At 40.2% G+C, this 18,714-nt stretch overlaps 1 protein-coding gene across 4 annotated transcripts in view; it reads right to left on the minus strand.

Annotated features, from left to right (window-relative positions):
• VPS13D (vacuolar protein sorting 13 homolog D) overlaps positions 1-18,714 on the minus strand; it is a gene marked incomplete at its 5' end in the record, with an annotated part of 105,182 nt that overhangs the window by 60,544 nt on the left and 25,924 nt on the right. For 3 of the 4 annotated variants that reach the window (XM_084274447.1, XM_084274446.1, XM_084274445.1), the window contains 16 exons: positions 529-634; positions 2,981-3,055; positions 3,705-3,827; positions 5,498-5,638; positions 6,598-6,687; positions 6,954-7,160; positions 7,874-7,948; positions 9,450-9,663; positions 10,237-10,392; positions 11,285-11,418; positions 11,594-11,859; positions 14,536-14,745; positions 15,311-15,423; positions 16,790-16,961; positions 17,079-17,289; positions 18,041-18,263. In XM_084274447.1, coding sequence (XP_084130573.1) covers positions 529-634; positions 2,981-3,055; positions 3,705-3,827; positions 5,498-5,638; positions 6,598-6,687; positions 6,954-7,160; positions 7,874-7,948; positions 9,450-9,663; positions 10,237-10,392; positions 11,285-11,418; positions 11,594-11,859; positions 14,536-14,745; positions 15,311-15,423; positions 16,790-16,961; positions 17,079-17,289; positions 18,041-18,263 — 2,516 coding nt within the window. The remainder of the gene's footprint in view (positions 1-528; positions 635-2,980; positions 3,056-3,704; positions 3,828-5,497; positions 5,639-6,597; positions 6,688-6,953; positions 7,161-7,873; positions 7,949-9,449; positions 9,664-10,236; positions 10,393-11,284; positions 11,419-11,593; positions 11,860-14,535; positions 14,746-15,310; positions 15,424-16,789; positions 16,962-17,078; positions 17,290-18,040; positions 18,264-18,714) is intronic. The other variant, XM_084274448.1, reaches the window with a different exon arrangement.

Consider the following 18,714-nt stretch of genomic DNA (forward strand, 5'->3'; position numbering starts at 1 on the left):
CATATACATAATTAATGTATCTGACATGTTTTCAAATTCACTTGTGCCTCTTGAAAAATATTAATCATTTTTAGTAGTAAAACTATCTCTCTGACAAAGAAAAGGCTCTTAACTTAGAAAGACAGGGAGTTGCCTATGTTTCTCTGCAAGGAAAACTGTAGGGGAACTGTTTACAAGGGTGTATGTGCAGGATGAGAGGTAACGGCCTTAAGATGAAGGAGGGGACATTGGATTAGATATAAGGAAGAAATTCTTCCCAGTGAGGGTGATGAGGCCCTGGCACAGGGTGCCCAGAGAAGCTGGGGCTGCCCCTTGACCCCTGGCAGGATTCAAGGCCAGTCTGAACGGGGATTTGGGCACCCTGAGCTGGTGGGGGTTTGTCCCTGCCTGTTGCAGGGTCTTTAAAGTCCCTTCCAACACAAACCATTCTGGGATTCTAAAACAAAAGCACTGAAAACAGTCAGGTTTGGCTGGCAGGTTAGAGAAGCCAGACAAATATTGTCCAATGATGCCACAACAGCTCCTTACCGGGTAGGTGTTGTAGTCAGGGTAGCAAACCAGAGAGTGCAGCCCGTGTGGTTTCTTAGAGCAAATGGGACAAAGGGCTGTCTGCGTTTTGGAGTCTTCATTTCAGCTGCAAAACAGAATCAGGATTCGTTGAAATGCTCACAAGAGAAGCATTCCTCAGATACTAGTGTAGGATGAGACACAATGACTTGGAGAACCTCAACCTGCACTAGCTAAAGGAAAACATATCGAAGAGACAGGACAACAGACTATTAAAAACATCTCAAGAATCAGTAACTATTGTAGAAATGGTACAAAGCAGACAGAATGCCTTCCCCTACACTGACCCCCCCCCAGGAACTGAACTTAATCTACATGTTCTTTTGTTTCTTCATGCCAAGTTCTTACAAAATACTACACCTCCAGTTATAACTAGCATGTAGAAACCTAACTAAAACTAAAACCCACTCATAATCACTAACTTTCACACACATGCAAATGCTGATACATTCATTTATAACTAAGATTTATGCTCTACTAAACAGGATGAAGGCAGGAGTATCTGACACCCTCTTTCAATAGGATTTTTACCCTTCAAGACCAAACAAGCAGAAACATTTTCCTATATAGGATCAAGCCTAGTTAAAAAAGAAAAAGTATGAAAAATAATTTGAATGCAACCAAAGATGATGTGTTTTGGTTAAAACCCTGGGAAAACAAAACCCCAGAACAAGAAACATCACCTAAAACTTTTTTCAAGAATGCATTACTAACAAGCACACACATGTTACTCTCATCTTCCACACTGCAGTACATCATATCTGTGTAAATATTTACTGTGCTCAGACAGAAAAAAAACCCCTGTGAAGTTCCAGTAACTACCTAGTAAAGAAGATAAATGGCTGCTCTCTAAATACAAACATCTTTTTGTGTGAGAGAAGTCAAAGGCAGACACAACAAATCAGCTGCTTAAAGGTAAGGCAGAAATGAAATGGATTTCACAGAATGTATCTGCAGGCTGACTGAGAGCAAGTCGAAGCCCTTCATATTCTAAGACCCATTCACCCCAGAGGCAGGAGGAAGTAACGCAGGCTGGGAGCACCTTTTTTGAAGGAATTACTAATGCTCACATACAGAACAACAAATTCCTTTAAACCTTACACTGACATGGGTCTTAAACCTGGTTTCTCTGAAGTTTAGTGAGAAAGTTCTTCCCAATTAAATGGCAAGATGATGAAATGTATGGAAATGCAAGCCCTGACTTTTGCCAAATGTAAATAAAAGAAGCTTTTTAGTGTTGAGCTTGACTTAATATAATGTTTTGGTGAGCTCAGGTTCTACTCAATGATGGACCAGAAGCCAAATGAACTTACACTCTGGCATTTAATCAATTGCTAATTTATTTTCTGAGAGTTTTAAGAAAGAATTATTTGGACAAGGCCCTGGTTTTCAAAAGAAAACATCATGTAAAAGTTGCATTTCAAGACCACTGCCTGAACATAAGGATTACAAGGGATTTTTTTTCCATAATTCATTTAGTTGCAACACCCACTAAATGCCATGCAATATATATTGAGAGGTTTGGCTGTTTTTTTTCTTTTAGTTGTAGTTTTTCACCACAAGAAATCCTGAAAAACACTTCAGAAAAATAAATTGATTTATCTCCCTTTTATTTTTTGTTTGGGGTTTTTTTGGGGATGGGGTTTTTTTGACTTTTTTAAACATCCAGGAATTGCAGCAACCACTCAAAGAACATGTTTCCAGGGGCATTAGATTTGTAGGAAGCTTTCTTTTCCTCTCATTCAGCGACCTCTCTACAGGGGCAACTTATTTATCAACTGAGCTGGTTGGCCTTCCATAATGTCACAAATTATTTTTTAAAAAAAATTAAAATTAAACCATGTTACTTTAAACTTGTGTTTACCCAAAGACTGTACTGTCAACTATAACACAAACAAATTAACAGCTACCCATTAGGGGTACCTTACTTCCTAAGGCTTATTAAAAACAGATTGTTCCTTCTGAAGCCACCCTAAAGTTTTAAGTAGCTAAATATATACGCTGAATCAAGCATAAGTATGAATATTAAACATGCTGCTGGATAATTTTAGAATACAAAATAAATAATCTTGGTATTTCATTATGCTATTTTTGATCACCATACACTGTCTCTCTAGAAAATGGACATTCAATAGCCAGCAAGTCATATAATCTTCCTCAAATGACAGTCTTCCTACACAGCATTAGTTGCACTTCTCCCTCCTTTCCTAAAGGGCTCAGAGAGGAACATAGGAGAAAGACAGGATGAACTACCAAGTTAAGTAGCTTAAAAACAAAGGAGATGCTAGGTTATTTGGTATTGAGGGTTTTTTTTCTTGTTGTAAGTATAGAGGCAGCTTTACCAGCACATCAACACAGTATTTATTGCCTTCCAAAGAAAAAACCCTTTGTGTGTCTCTCTGCTGTACAGTACCTCTAGCATAGATCTGATGCTCTAGGTTAGTCAAACTGGCTGTACTCCTAGTTCTAAGGTAGACAAGAGGAAGGCCTGGCAGACAGGAAAGACAAAGTTAGCAGGTAAGAAAAAACACACAAACACAGGCAGGCTCTTCCCTATCATGCATCAGGGAAGATCCTGACAGCTGACATCATGCAGTCAGTGTATGAGTTGCTACCCATTTGCTTACACTTAGTTGGCATTTGAATTGCTGAAATTTCTTCCAGAATTAACACCAGAAGAAAAGCAGGTGAGAAGACCTGCCATACATCAAGAGCTGTAACTTGGAGAATTGTTCCATAAATATAATGACTATTTTTTTCCAGAAACTCAGTGATTTAGGTCTTTGAAAGAAAAAGACTACCTCTGAACTGCATGCACCCTAATCTCAATAGTCCATTTAATCTTTGACAGGATCATCACATATTAACTGAGAAAGTGTGACCAAAAAGTAAGCAGCAGAGCTAGCAGCACAAAGTTCTCACTCAAAGTCAAGAAGCCAGAAAGGTTTTTGGTTTTAAAGAACTGGAATACAACTGAACAGAAAATAGCACTTTTGACTTCTTTTTTTTTTTGCCAAATAGCTCTAACAATTCATTCTATGCCATGAAGACCAAATACTTATGTTTGCAATAAATGAGACAGATGACTCTGCATGTCAGGACTGTTTCAAATAAAGTGTGATTAATGAGTATCATACTCTGCCCAAAACACGGTGGATCCACTGAAGAACCCATCCAGTCTTCTGAACTGATTACATTCACTTCCTGGTCCTGTTTACAGTAATCTTCCATCCATGACTGCTTGGTACTTGTGTATTGCTCTAGAAGAACAGAAGCACAGACAGTGAATGTCTCCAAGGTGGCAGTAAACAAAATAATTGAAAAGTCTGTTAGATTCCTAACACTAAAGTTATGGCAACAATTTTACTTCACTGCTTTTTCTATGAGCCTCTCACATAGGTTAAAGACAAACAGCAGCTCATGAAATCACAGCAGTGTTTCCAAAACCAAGTGTTTTCATATTCTTAAGACTTACTCTTAAAAAACTGGCAGTGAAATTCCCTGTTCTTAGGATACTCCTGTGGCAATTTAAAAGCTCTACCTGAGGAGGCAATTAACCTTAAATATTTTCACATTAGCAGCAGTTTCTAGTATCTTTTTTTTAAGAGGTATATGCACATTCCTGCATAAATATCAAGATACCGACAGAGTCTTCTGGCACAGTATTAATCATAAACTAGCCTTACTACTTGTTATCACTAGTATTAGAAACTATTATAGGGAATCTTAGGAATTGTTGATTTGCATCTCTTTCTCCAGCCTTGGCTCAGTCTTTCTGCAAATCCCACAGGCCTTGCAGGAGAAAGGAATGAATGTTCAAGGAACAAGGAAGGTTCTTCTGTTACAGAATCATTAAGGTTGGAAAAGACCTCCAAGATCATCCAGCCCAACCATCCCCCTACAACCTCTATCACTCACTAACCCACGTCCCCAGTACCTCATCCAACCTTCCCTTGAACACCCCGAGGGATGGTGACTCCACCACCTCCCTGGACAACCCGTTCCAATGCCCAACCTCTCTCTGAGAAGAAATTCCTCCTCATTTCTAACCTGAACCTCCCCTGGCACAACTCACAGCTATTCCCTCTCGTCCTGTTGCTGGTGATCTGTGAGAAGAGGCTGAGCCCAGCTCACCCCAACCTCCTTCTAGGGAGTGGCAGAGAGCAATAAGGTCTCCCCTGAGGTTTCCAGACTGAACACTCCCAGTTCCCTCAGCTGCTCCTTATCAGACTTGTGTTCCAGCCCATTCACCAGCTCTGTTGCCCTTCCCTGGACACTCTTCTCCAGGGCTTTGATGACTTTCTTGAACTGAGGGGCCAAAAACTGGGCATACATTTGCAACCTTAGCTCAAAATACATTTTCTTATTACGACCAAAGTATCCAGATTTGCATACAGAATAAGCAACAATTGTACTTTCACAATACAGAAGTTTACATGAAGTTCAAAATATTTCGATTTCCCAAGGTGGGAACTGACAGCCCAGGATTTTGGGGACTGCAGAACTGAAATGAGTAGCTCCCTCCCTGCTATGCCTGTCAATGTACTGAAAAAACCAATGAGCTTATCAAAATATTTTAAAGTACTGTAAAGTATGGGAAGCTTTAGATGAAAGCCTGTTTCTGATTAAAAATAGATTTCAAATAACACATGAATTTGATAGAATTCGTATGGCTAGAGAAAGAATTCCTACTAACCTCTAAAATATGTAGCTCATGTCTTTACACTTTCACAATATCTGATAAAATACAGGCTGCCTAAATGCACACCTGCTCACAGTATCCTGTGAAGGACCTAGGGGTGTGTGCCAAGCCAAATCTCCCCCCTCCATTCACGTGACACCAGTGGGGCTCAATTAGAGATGCCTGTCATTTTCAGTACAGTGAAAACGTGGCTGTACAGGGATGCTCTGAGGGAATGTCCCCACATACCCATGAAGACAGAGGTAATGTTTATATCCAAGCGGTGTTTGGCCTTTACTTCCAGCTTCAGTCGCGAAGGGTGGAGGCGGCTCAACGCCTGCTGCTGCCAGGAAACTGAACACGGCCACGGCTCGATGAACGGCTCCCAGCCTGAGAGCCAACACAAAATGTCACATGTATTACACATGTGGAGCTCACCCTGGCATGCTGCTTTACATACCTAAGTAGTTAACAATGCAACTTAAATAATGAGATCCTTTACTTTCAATTTGCATTCAAGTTGAACTTGTAAGCCTCCAAATTTAATTGACTACCTAAGACAAAGCTGCTCCAGCTCCTCCATTTAAACCAGTGTATACAACATGTAGGGTCTTGGAGAAGTATCTTCACCCTGAGGAAAGCATTACAACGCAATTACAGCTTGAGACTGAAGTTAGCTGGAACTAAGTTCTCTGAAATAGTTTTGAAAATTATTTCCACACAATTATATATCTGTTGGCCTGCTATTCAGTATCACAAAAGACAAAGGTATTAAAGCTATTAAAAAACCCTTTTTGTTTAAAAACAAAAAACTACAGAAAATTCCCAAGGTGGTTGCCACCAATTTTAAAACAGAAAATCCAGTTTCTCAATTCAGAGAAAACACACAACTATATTATTTCTTCTGACAGTATCTAACCTGTATTGAGGCATAACTTGCTATTTGATATCTAAATATAAATAATCGTGACGGTCTACTCATGTTAATCCACTGTCTTCTTTTCCTTCCTGAAATGAGTAATAAACTGAGTGCATCAAAACAACTAAATACTAAAAGAGAGACATGAATAGAGACACAGCTATTTACAAGTTCTTGGATAACCATTTGATTCAAATTACATTTGAAATCTTCAGTGCAGCATTCGCATCGGCAATCTCTGTACTTTCCACATCCCTCCATCTGGTACCAAGGACATCATTTCTAGGATCACACATCCCCTCACACATGAGTCAACCTTTCACAATCCCTTGTCTACATTTCACATTGGGTGAATTTCAGGCTACTGTAGTAGCCAAGGCTGTTTTCCTGAACTTAAAGAAAGAAAACAACAAAGCCCACAGTGTTTCACCTGATAGCTCACGATTATAATAGTCTCCAGAGAGGGTAAAATAAGCGTAGCCTTCGGGGTTGGCTCTCAGATGCTGGAGAAAGTTCAAACCTGCAAAAAAAGGGTGAATGTTATACTAACAAAAACCAATCGACTTTCCTGATTCTGTGAAATGTTAAATTATGTTATCTATAAAGGGGAAACCAGAGTCTTAACCCTACAATGACTGTAATCTTCTTTTGAAAAAGTCTTCAAACAAACGAACAAATCAAACCCAAAAGCCCAGACAACCACCACCACTACACCCAGTGCTGCTGAACAGACACAGTAACTGGCAGCAATTTTAAGTAACTCACACAGCAAAACAAGTTACTCACGTGAAAATGTCAACTCAGCAAGGGGAACATCACAGTCCATGCAGTCATCGATAAAGCAAATGCATATACTTTCTGCTTTTATTTCCACTCCAGAGATGAACTGAAAAGGCACAATCCCCTGGCTATCTCGACCAGAAGCAGTCAGGGAAACTGATTTCTTAGGTTCAGCATTCTTAAATAACCAGCTTGCTGCTTTTTTCAAGTCACCTTAGATAAAACCAAACAATCAATAAATCACCAGCTACTTTCTCAATGAAATGTACTTACTGAAAAATCATATGGAAGCAAACTTACTGCCTCTTTCTTAAGAGGTACAGCAAGACCTCAAGAGTACCTTGAATGCATTCCATTTAATATCATGATATGAAAAGATTATACACTGGTATTTTCTAAGAGTAAAAATGTGTTTTCAAGTCTCCATATCAAGTGGCAACAGAATATAAATCTATATTACTACTATGAATGCCTATAAATAAGCTGGGAAACATGACAGTGCTGAAGAAAAAGAATCACTTGTATTAAAGCATCATCTTCCTTTCATGGAGTGTATGTAGAAGTGGGTGGAACACAATTCAAAAAGGGAGAGATGAAAACACATGCTCTGAAGAGACTGATAACTGCAAGAAATAGGTATGCCATTAAAAGAAAAAAAAAAGAAACCACTCACAAGCCAAACCCCCAAACAAAACCTCACCCCACACATGACACCCCAAAAGGCAAGAAGAATCTCTGTGGGGTGGGTTCTACACAACATCAGAACAGAAAACTGAGAATGCTTAAGATTACATGGCAACACAGAGCCCAAGTAAAGAAGATGATGTCTGTGCATCAGCTACCTTACAGTCTGGAAGTTTTTACTTAGTTGCAAGTCAGGTAATAAGGAAAAACCTGCAATGCCAGCTAGGAATATTTGAGGTTACCTTGGCAGACCAAGAGAGCTTTACGACAATCTTCCATGCTGAATCCCAGATCCTGGAGGCGAGCCAGCTGTACCTCTGTAATTGAACAGTTTACCAATCAGAAATCCTTAATAGTTATCTATTTTTTTAAATTTCTAAATTGATTCCTAATTAAGATACATCTGTATGAAAAATGGGGTTTGTTCGCTGAAGATCACAACTGTAGAAAAGCATGTTTCAGCACTGCTTTTATAGAAAAAAAAAACCCCAAACCAACCCATAATGTTTACATCCTAGAAGATATGGACTATTTTATTCTCCCACAAGAAGCCAAACTACTCCACCAATTTCAGTTGGGACTAAAATTTTTTGTGTAACCCAATCCTCCATCGAGTACACCATCACTTATTATGTTCAACTTATTATGTTCAAGTTCAGTAGCAGAGAAGGAAGCCTGTTCCCTGGTGCATGTTCCCTCATTATTGCCAGGTGGTGGATCTGGTTTACAGTTTTTAGCTTGTAAAAGGGCGATGTCATGAAAACAAAAGTTTGCTAGACAAGAAGAGGTAACTAGTAATTATGATGGTTTCAATTTCACTATCAGTTTAATGACTCCAAAGAGGTGGCTCTCTTCCCCCATAAAAGGTTGCTACCTAGGAAATATTCCATCATGACTTACAATGAGAAGCATTGCTAAGTTAAACTTCAGATAAATCAACCCACTGTCACAGAATCATAGAATCACCTGGGCTGGAAGAGACCCTTTAGATCATCAAGTCCAACCCCAGCCTAACCCTGCCCAGACCACCTCTAGATCCTGTCCCTCAGCACTTCATCCACACACCTTTTAAATCCCCCCAGGGATGGTGACTCCACCACCTCCCTGGGCAGCCTGTTCAACACTTGACAACCCTTTCAGTACAGAAATTCTTCCTGAGCTCTGACCTAAATCTCCCCTGGTGCCATTTCAAGCCATTCCCTCTCCTCCTGTCACTTGTCACCCAAGAGAAGAGACCGACCCCAATATCTTTGCAACCACCTTGCTGGCAGCTGTAGGGAGTGATGAGGTCTTCCCTCAGCCTCCTTTTCTCCAGATTAAAAGGCCCCAGCTCCCTCAGTCACTCCTCACAGGACTTGTGCTCCAGACCCTTCCCCAGCTTTGTCACCCTCCTCTGGACATGCTCCAGGATCTCAATGTCCTTCCTGTAGTGAGGGGCCCAGAACTGGACACAGCACTTGTGGTGCAGCCTCACCAGAGCTGAGTGTAATGGAACAATCCCTGCCCTGCTCCTGCTGGCCACACCATTCCTGACACAGGCCAGGATGCCCTTGGCCTTCTTGGCTCCCCGGGCACACTGCTGGCTCGTGTCCAGCCAGCTGTCATACTATAAACAGACAGAAACCAATGAAAACACCCTACTTTTTCAATAGCATCATCAGTGCAACGTGACCATGAGATAATTCAAATCAATGAATTACTGGTTTTACACAAGGAAGACGTGAACACCTTTTGTCACAAGCACATAGTCCAGCTTCACACTGCAGAAACCTCATTTAGATTCAAAACATGGCTCCACTCCAGCAGTTACAAACGTACCAAGAACAGGATCCAACACACGTTTGGACAGCTCTCTGTTTTCCTGTGTCACAGAGGAAGTCTCATTCACCAGTGCTAAACTAGAAGGATTAGCAGCATTTTCAGTTGAGTCGGGCATAGCTGCACTAGTCTGTTGAGGAATTGACTTTGCAATTGCCAAGAAGAGCTGAACATCATTGTAGGACAGTCTGATATCCAGTGCTTGCAACTGAATCTAAATGAAGAATGAAAAAATAAGATCCAGTTACCCTTTTCGACATATTTTTCTTCTTGTATATTTTGGGTATTAAACAAAGCCTTTCCCAAAGGAAGACAATGTTTTATATTAAAATCAGATGACCAGCAATATAATAACTGAAACTCTTGTTATTTACTCAGTACCCAAGCCATTAAAAGCATCTAACAGGGAAAAATAAAAGGGCTTTTTTGGTAACACGATTTTAAAAGGTCTCTGAATAGATTTGCCCTCTAATAAACACTAACAATGTGATACAGAAAACAACCCTTTTTCTTTCAGGTATTAGTAACTATCTAACATCTGCATTATCAGCCCATTTTTTTCCCCCACAATTAATCTCTGTAAGAGATCCCAGATATCACTCCTTCATTACCACTAGGAGTAATTCCTGCCTGCTTGTTTCTTTGTCTTTTTCACTTCAGGAAGAAGTTATCTTTTCTTACCTATTTGAAAGTATTCTATGGAATCCTTAGGCATAAAAGTATCTGTGTGAGAGCATGATCCAGTATCCTCTGCTACATAAAGTTTTATTCAGGCCTTTAATATTACCTCTAGAATAGGAGGAAAATCCTCACTATTGAAAGCATCCAACAGTCCTGAACCACTGGGGTACGAAGCATTCCCAACAAGTTCCATGTGAATTTGTACTGGGTCGATAATTGACAGTGCAGTCTCTTGCTCATTTCCCAACCGGCATGAAAAAACCTAAACATTACAAATGTTTTTAAAAACATTAGGAACTGAGAGAACAGACCTGGCAAGGACCTTGAAATCAAAGACTGACTATCACAAAGCATGAGCTATAGCCACGAACTAACTCTGCTCCACAGGCAATATTCCTTTGTAAACTGTAAGAGAGCAGAGATTCCAAAATCCTTCCTAACAATCCTTTCTAGTGCCCAGCTATGCTGCAAGTCCAGGAAAATAAGATTCCAATATGTAACCAAATATTCCCTTTACTGCTAAAGTAACTCCACTACTCTCACCACAGATATGGAAATAAAATTGTTCTTCCATCTACAATAACTGTGTGGGATTTCCATCATCTCTGAGCCTCTTCTTCTGAGCAAGTTCTTTTCAACTTTCCCAATGTACTACATAGCCCTCAACTCTGAGTGGTTTTGCTGCTTCTCCAGCTCTGCTTCCACAGCACTCCAGCTGTGGTCCTACTCTGCTGCACAGGATGAAAGGATCACTTTCCATATTCAACCTTGTTACCCACCAAAGATCCCTACTGGCATATCCCAAGGGCATGATGCTACATGTCATGTCAGTCACAATTACAGCTCACAGGCCTTTGCTGACCATGTGGGCTTCTGTCTGCCCAGGCCCTCCTCAGCTTTCAATGTATTTGCCAGTTCATGACTGGAAGCTAGACCACTAACTAGAAATATTTTGTTATTATTGCCAGTGTTTCAATGTCTTATCAAAACCAAAATAAAACAATTGTTAGAACTGCTGTTAGAAAAGCATTTGATGAAAAACTAACAAACTTCATCTCTGGATTGTTTCTGCTGTATATATATTTATAGTAAAGTATCTTCACAAGCTCTTCTAATTTTAGATGTTTTACAAAGGTAAATGTAATTTTTCTTACCTCAATGCCAAACAAACTACCAGAGAAGGGACGATCTAACAGCTTGGGCTTGTAAGTGAGAACTGTAGTCCCCTTCAAAATAATTGCATTGGTATCAAAACAAGACATGTCCTCAACGACCACAAATTCAGTTCCTTAACAAAACAAATTGACAAATAAGAAAGAAGACAACTGGAAATAGCATTAAGGGGTATTTTTAAGCATCTCTGGCAAGTTTCTTGATTTTCTGTCTGTTACAGCACTTGTTTTTCCACTAATGCATGGCTTTTAAGCAGAAAAGCTCCTAAAAACGCAACACAATACACTTACCTGTCACGTTGACTTTAACTTCCAGTTGTTTTTCTGTAGACACAGGCAGAGAGGAACGTTTAGTAACCACCCCGCTCTTCACTGTCTTTGGAACCACAGGAGTTTCACTGCTGTAGGTGCGCTGCCGGGAAGGGAGGCGGTTCTCCCGCTTTTTGGTGTCTCCAGGGGTATATAAAAACTCATGAACCAGTAATAACCAGTCAAATATTAGAAACACACGAAGATTGTTCAGAACAACTGTGAAACTGGAGGAATCCTTTGTAGACCTTTGAAGAAGAGAGAGGCACACATATGAACTTTACATCTACACAGAATCACAACGTTGGAAAAGACCTTTAAGATCATCAAGCCCAACTGTTCCCATCCTAAGATAAACCATATCCCTAAGACCTCATCTACCTGTCTGTCAAACACACCCAGGGATGGGGACTCAGCTCCTCCCTTGGCAGCCTGTTCCAGCCCTGACAACTCTTTCAGTAACAATTTTTTTTCTAATATCTAATCTGACCCTGCCCTGGGGCAGCTTGAGCCCATTGCCCCTTGTCCCATCTCCTGTCCCCTGGCTGAAGAGACCATCGCCCACCTCTCTGCACCCTCCTGTCAGGGCAGTGGAGGTGGGGAGAAGGTCTCACCTCAGCCTCCTCTTCTCCAGACTGAACACCCCCAGCTCCCTCAGCTGCTCCTGAGGATTTGCCCTCCAGCCCCTTCCCCAGCCTGGTTGCCCTTCTCTGGACTCACTCCAGGACCTCAATGTCCTTCTGATGGTGAGGAGCCCAGAACTGGACCCAGCACTCGAGGTGCAGCCTCACCAGTGCCCAGTACAGGGGCACAATCCCCTCCCCAGACCTACTGGCCACACTGTGTCTGATACAAGCCAGGATGCCATTGGCCTTCCTGGCCACCTGGCCACATTGCTGGCTCATGTTCAGTCAGCCAACACCCCCAGGTCCTTCTCTGCCTGGCAGCTCTCCAGCCAGTCTCCCCATGTGATGCAGAGAACCAGCAGTTTCTAGCAAGTAAGAACCATGTGGAACTTTACAGGGATATACTTAATTTACAGAATATCTGGCCTTTAAAATATATACATATATATATACTTAAACAGTTTGAAATTCATCAAGTTGCTGTACCCAGAGAAACCCAACAGATCTTCACTGCAGTGATACAAAAGATAAATTGAAAAACTATGCAACAAGACATTGACTTATAAAAGCTCCATTAATAAATTTAGGTTATTGATATTAATTTGCAAAGTCCCAAATTTTAAACCTGATCTTTTTATTATTCTTTTACATCTGTTTGGTATGAAACCTAATGTACTGCGTGTGAAATTCAGACCTGGCTCCACATCCCTCTAGAAGATTAAACATACAATGTGTTTCCTCTCACACCCTGACAGCATTTTGCAGCACAGGAAGCTTCTTTGTCATTCAGGAAAAATGCTAGCCTCACTGAACTTTTAGCATCAGATTCAGAGTATCTGGCTAGGAGGGATGAAAGCCTTTGGCTTCATGATCTGGAATACCAATTATATTTAGTCATCATAACTGGAAAATAATCTAAGTGCTTGAATACCATGAAACAGTTTTATATCCAACACATTCTGAACTATAAAGTCTCTCAAGAACTGCAATTCCTTTGTGAGAAGCAGCCTGCCTGTGCTGCTTCCAACAGTAAAAGCCTTTAACCCTCCCTGGCTCTCCAGGATATTTCCAACAGGCATGAGCCAGTATAACACTATCACTGAGCTCTGCAAAAGCTTACATCTAGTGCCAAGGATGCTCTCACCAGTAAAAATGTAACACATGTTTATGTGGCTAAAATTTAAAAGCACAACAGTTGGGAAGAAGATTCCTGAAACTATCACTCATAAACCAACTTAGTCTATACTGTGCAACCTCACCTCCAGTCCAGGCACATCCCAGATCAACAGTTACATGAAAACACCTTTGTGGTTGGTGCTTTTTTGGTTTGGGGTTGGTTGGGGTTTTTTTTGGTAAATCCCATAGCACTTTAGTTTTACTCAAAATCTCAGTGTCTTTCTGAACAAAAACTTATTTAAGCACCTAAAACCATCATGAATTACCCAAATCTACACAACAAATTTCAATGGCCTGAAGTTTGTTTTTCATGAACAAATCTCTTCAACACTTTATAGTGGACTAAAAATAGCCTACAGAGTTCTTCTACGTTACTTCTACAAGTGCTTCAGAAGGCAGCATACTTACAAAAGCATTAGAAAATGCTGATCAAAAGTGAAAGCAACATCTCTAGTCATCTCCCTTTACTCTCTTAGTTAACATCCCTTAACAAAACACCATGCTGATACATGTAAATATTGACACTGTAATTTATATTCTGGTTTTCAATATTAGATTAGAACAAAAGAGATACCCACTGTGATGCCTTTAAACATTCCAAGAGGTTTGTATCAGGAAAAACAAACAGGGTAGGATAAAACCCAGAAGAGAAAGCAGAGATTGTTTTTGAAAGAGTTCCTGTAATTACCCAATGCTCTCACAAAGCCAAGTGTGACACCTACTGGAAAGCAGCTTTTGCACAACATACATTAAAAATTCTATACGATGGGTTTACACAAACATACAAGTGATAAACCAGGTTTATCAAGCTTTAAGCACTACTGATTTAATAGGACAGAATTTCATCTGATACACTGCACATTCAAACCTAGCTTTCTTTTATTGCAACAGTGCAGGGGGAAGAAGGAGAGGGTATTTTTTAAAAGTTCAACAACTTTCAGTTAATTAATAATTGCAATTTCAATCTATCAAGTACCAGTAATCACCCCAAAAATCCCTTGGCTTATACACAATGCCAGCAAGTCCAACTACATTTGTAAAAGCTGTACTAAAGCTAACAGAGTATGTAATCCTAACAGAGTATGTAATTATTAAAAACAAATAAATCCCAGAATTACCAACCTGAAGTGCAATTCAATCTGGATTGCTCCTGGACTACTGGTATTCTTTGATGACTGAAAGATGCAGTTGAACACATTTGGTGTGCCTGCAGTAGGCTTCTGACCAGCATAACGTGTGTCAAATGCCATCATGGAATGAGAAACCAAATTTACAGACTTTGTTCCATTTGAAGAGCTTTCAAAAAGCAACTTGGATTTCTTAAAATCAAACCTGTAAGAATAAAATGCAAAACAACACATTTAAGAGTCTTGTAGCTCTTTAACTTCCAGAAGTCACTTGTTCTAAAAGCATGCATGGGTATACTGCCATGTCTTTCAGTTACATATTTTCTAAAACAATTATAAAAACAATTATGTCAAGAGAAACAAAAAGTCTATCTATACTATATACAATAATATTTTCTGCTGATACAGAAGCTTGGGGATTAAAAAACCCAAAAGAACACCAAAACAACATAATAGAATCTATTTTTTTTAAGACTACCTCTTAACATTCTCTTTATTAGAATACCAGTTGTCTTGGACAAGTTAACTGATTACCAAATTGTGGTATCACAGACAACTTGAAAGACACAGGTGGTATCTTTTGAACAGCATTATTCCCTTCCATCTTTCAGATCAGCTGACACTCTCAATTTGGACTCTAATTAAGATATTCTACGTCACAGCATTATTAAACCATAATGCAATGTGTTATGTTAACACCCAGTTTATAATCTCTCAGATGAGCGCAGTATTTAGGATTAGGATAAGGTATTCAGTGAGAAAATTCATACCTGGCTAAAGAGCTGCATCCATCTTTTCCTTTTGGATCCATCAGTTCCAGACTCACATTAACCATGTCGATGAGGAACGACAGAGATGTGTACACTTCTCCACTCAACACCGTCTGAAAAGGGGAAACACCAACAGTCTTTTTAAGAGCATGTGTTTAATTTTCACTCCTGAACTGAGTTTTGTTCTTTCAGACAAATGCAAACAGCTGTAGTGCCTTTCTGCTTCAAAGAGTTTGATTAGCCGTTGCTGGGGGAAAAATGTATCCTTTCAGAACAGTGTGGTCTTCCACTTGAAAAATGTCTATAATGATTTTCACACTACTGCTCAACAGCTTCTTTGCTCTTAAATCAAATGTTGCTGTCATCACCCTCACGAGAGAATCAAAGAGCCATTATTCTTCCAAACTCTTTTAGGTACCTCCTATTATTAAACCAGATTTGAAGCTTCTGAAATACTGATTTGTTTTTTAGTTCTAGTGAAAAGGCTGACATGAAGACATACTTGTATTAGGACTTTACCCATTCTTTCCTCAGACCTTACAGAGAATCATAGATGCTAGCTAGCAATTCTTCCCCCTGCTGTGGTCACACATCTTAAGCAAAGACAGCACTTGTGCAACACAGACAATGCTTAAAAGCCCCACAAGATTGAGAGAAAACATGCTATTCAACAACTTCCCTTCCCAGTAATAAGGATAAATATTGATTATTTCCAGGTGCTGCCCATACTCTTCCTGAAAGGACAGTATTTGAGAACAGCCAAACAGAAGACACTTGAAAACCTGCTCAAAATAATAATAATAATAAAAAAAAAAAAGAATGGCTCAGCTCTGCTACAAGGCTTTGATTACTGGCATCCTTCTTTCAGGTTTACAGGACACAAAGAGTGCTTTCAGCACAAAGTCATACACATTCCAAAACCTCATAAGTCTTTAGGAATGTCATAGACACCATGGGAAAGGAACCTGCATGTGATTACAGGGTAACCTTCAAGTCCCTCCAAAAAGCTCCATTCAAATGGAATCTTATGCTTGTTAATGTATGGATAATATACTGCAACAGCCCCTCAACTTAAATACTTCAGGGGAAAAAATATACCACTTTCTTAAGATTTGTCAACTTTTTTCCCCCATCAAGTAGTTATTTTAGCACCCCTAAACCAAACTAACAAACACAAACAACGATGGCTGCTTATCACATGTCTCTTCTAAAGATCAGAGTCTCAGAAACAAAAGTCACCAGAGCAAGCCACACCTGAAAGGACAGTATTGCTCAGCCACTCCTGAGTTCACAGGAGTATCTACAGCCAAAAAGGTTCCTGCAGGGTTCATCTACCTAATTTTTTTTTTCTTTCTTTTCCTTTTTCCAAATCTAGGAGTCCACTTGGTACACTACAAGAAAATACCAGACACTCAGCCCGACCAGCAAAAAGCCCAGACATTTCAAGCCAGAATTTCAACTGCATGTAGTTCCTCTTACATGGATTCTCGGATCCTGCAAATCGTAAGGCCGCATGAACTCTTCTATAGGCTCCCCCAGGTTGTTCTCCAGCAGTCCACGTATCAGCTTATACTTATTCAAATCCAGAGAGCAATGGACAGATGACAGATTGCCATGTATTGATATGTCTGCAACTGAATGACTGAGCTCTCTACAACAAAGGAAAAGAAGTATTTCACGGTGCTGTTACACAGCAGGCAGTATTTTCTGGGTACAATAAAAGGCTTTAAGGCTGACAGCAGAAGTGATCCTGTTTATCCAAACTCACTTGTCTAAGTTTCTCTCCACCTGTAACTTCAGTCTGAAAGGTTCTGTTAAGAGGCTTCCCCCTGTCTGCCTCACAAAGTAGGATGGAAAGCTCAAGTCCGCACTTGTATCTTCCACAGCCTTGGAATACTCTCTCTGATATCTTTCCGCAGCAAATATGTTCATGTCCTGCAGATCAACCACAATGCAGTCCAAGAGGCAGATGTGATCCTCTGCAAGTGCACAGGAGAGAGAGCATTAAGAAAGAAAAGAAAAAGAATCTGGACAAAACTAATGCTTTAATGAGATAGTCCATCTCTGCAGGAAGTTACTCATTAGATTTATTTCCACTTACTTGTTTTATTCACACTCATCAATACCTGTAACTACCAGATACAAAGCTCACTTGCCGGTAAATGTAACCTTTTAATTACATGCCCAACTGTACTACTTCTATGCCTGTAACATGCAGGGGGAAATGGGCAGCCCCTTTTCAGTGTCTGTGGGGACAGGACAAGGGTAATGGCTGCAAGTTGGAGCACAGGAAGTTCCACAGCAACATGGGGAAGAACTTTTCCCCAGTGAGGGTGAGGGAGCCCTGGGACAGGCTGCCCAGGGGGTGTGGAGTCTCCATCTCTGGAGAGATTCCAGCCCCGTCTGGACGCCGCCCTGTGCAATATGAGCTGGGGAGCTGCTTTGGCAGGGGGTTGGACCCCAGGAGCTCTCCAGGTCCCTTCTAACTCCTGTGATTCTATGATTCTGTAATCTCAAACACACTCGAACTGCATCCTTCCAGAACCTGAACAGCAATTCCCTTTAGGCACCAAAAATGAGCCTTGAAACTAAGAATTCATTTCTTTTTAAATCAGTCTTGGACCCAAAGCCTTAGTTTTTCAATGTCATGTAAGATATAAGCAAAGCTGACTGCGTTATTCTACAGGGAAAAATAAGAGTCATATGGCATTTCTACTCTTTATCACATACCTGGGCTGTCAGGGTTTGGTACAATAGGTAGCTTTGATTGCTGCCCTTGTGGCTTGCTTGCTGTACTCAGTCCAGGCTTGCTCTTCAGCTTAGAAATGTTTGTTCCTGATGGCTTTTTCATGAACAACCCTTCCATCACTCCTTTGGATTCATCAGCACTTGTTGTTTTCTTCATGTTATGTTTGGGCGTTCCCAAAGGAGATGAAAATTGAACTGAATCCTGCTAAAGAAAGTAATTGCAATTAGCAACAGATTTCTAATTTAAATTCTGAGGAACCAGTGCAAGGTTCAAGCTGCAACAAATTCCTGTCAGAAAACCTAAATATTTCACTTGAATGCTAGTTTCTTTTATTGTAGAGACATGGCCAGCTCTTTCCTATAACCTTAACAGCAGATTATAGTATTTTCTTTTAAAAAACCCCATAATAAATGATTTCTGCAACATTTTCAAGAAAGCTGTGAAATGAGATCTCAATTCCAAATCACTGGGCTTTGCAAAAAACCAAAAAAACCCAAACCCATGTCATTTAAATTAACACCAAGCAGAGAGGTAAGACTATCAAGAGATCAAGCTGTAGAATAAAAATTAATAAAGTTGTTTTTCAAACATCCTCAGATGATGAAAACAACATTTGGGGGTTGGACCCGATATCTCTCGAGGTCCCTTCCAACCC

This window comes from Gallinula chloropus (genome assembly GCF_964237585.1).
Source record: "Gallinula chloropus genome assembly, chromosome: 23".
Classification (NCBI taxonomy): domain Eukaryota; kingdom Metazoa; phylum Chordata; class Aves; order Gruiformes; family Rallidae; genus Gallinula; species Gallinula chloropus.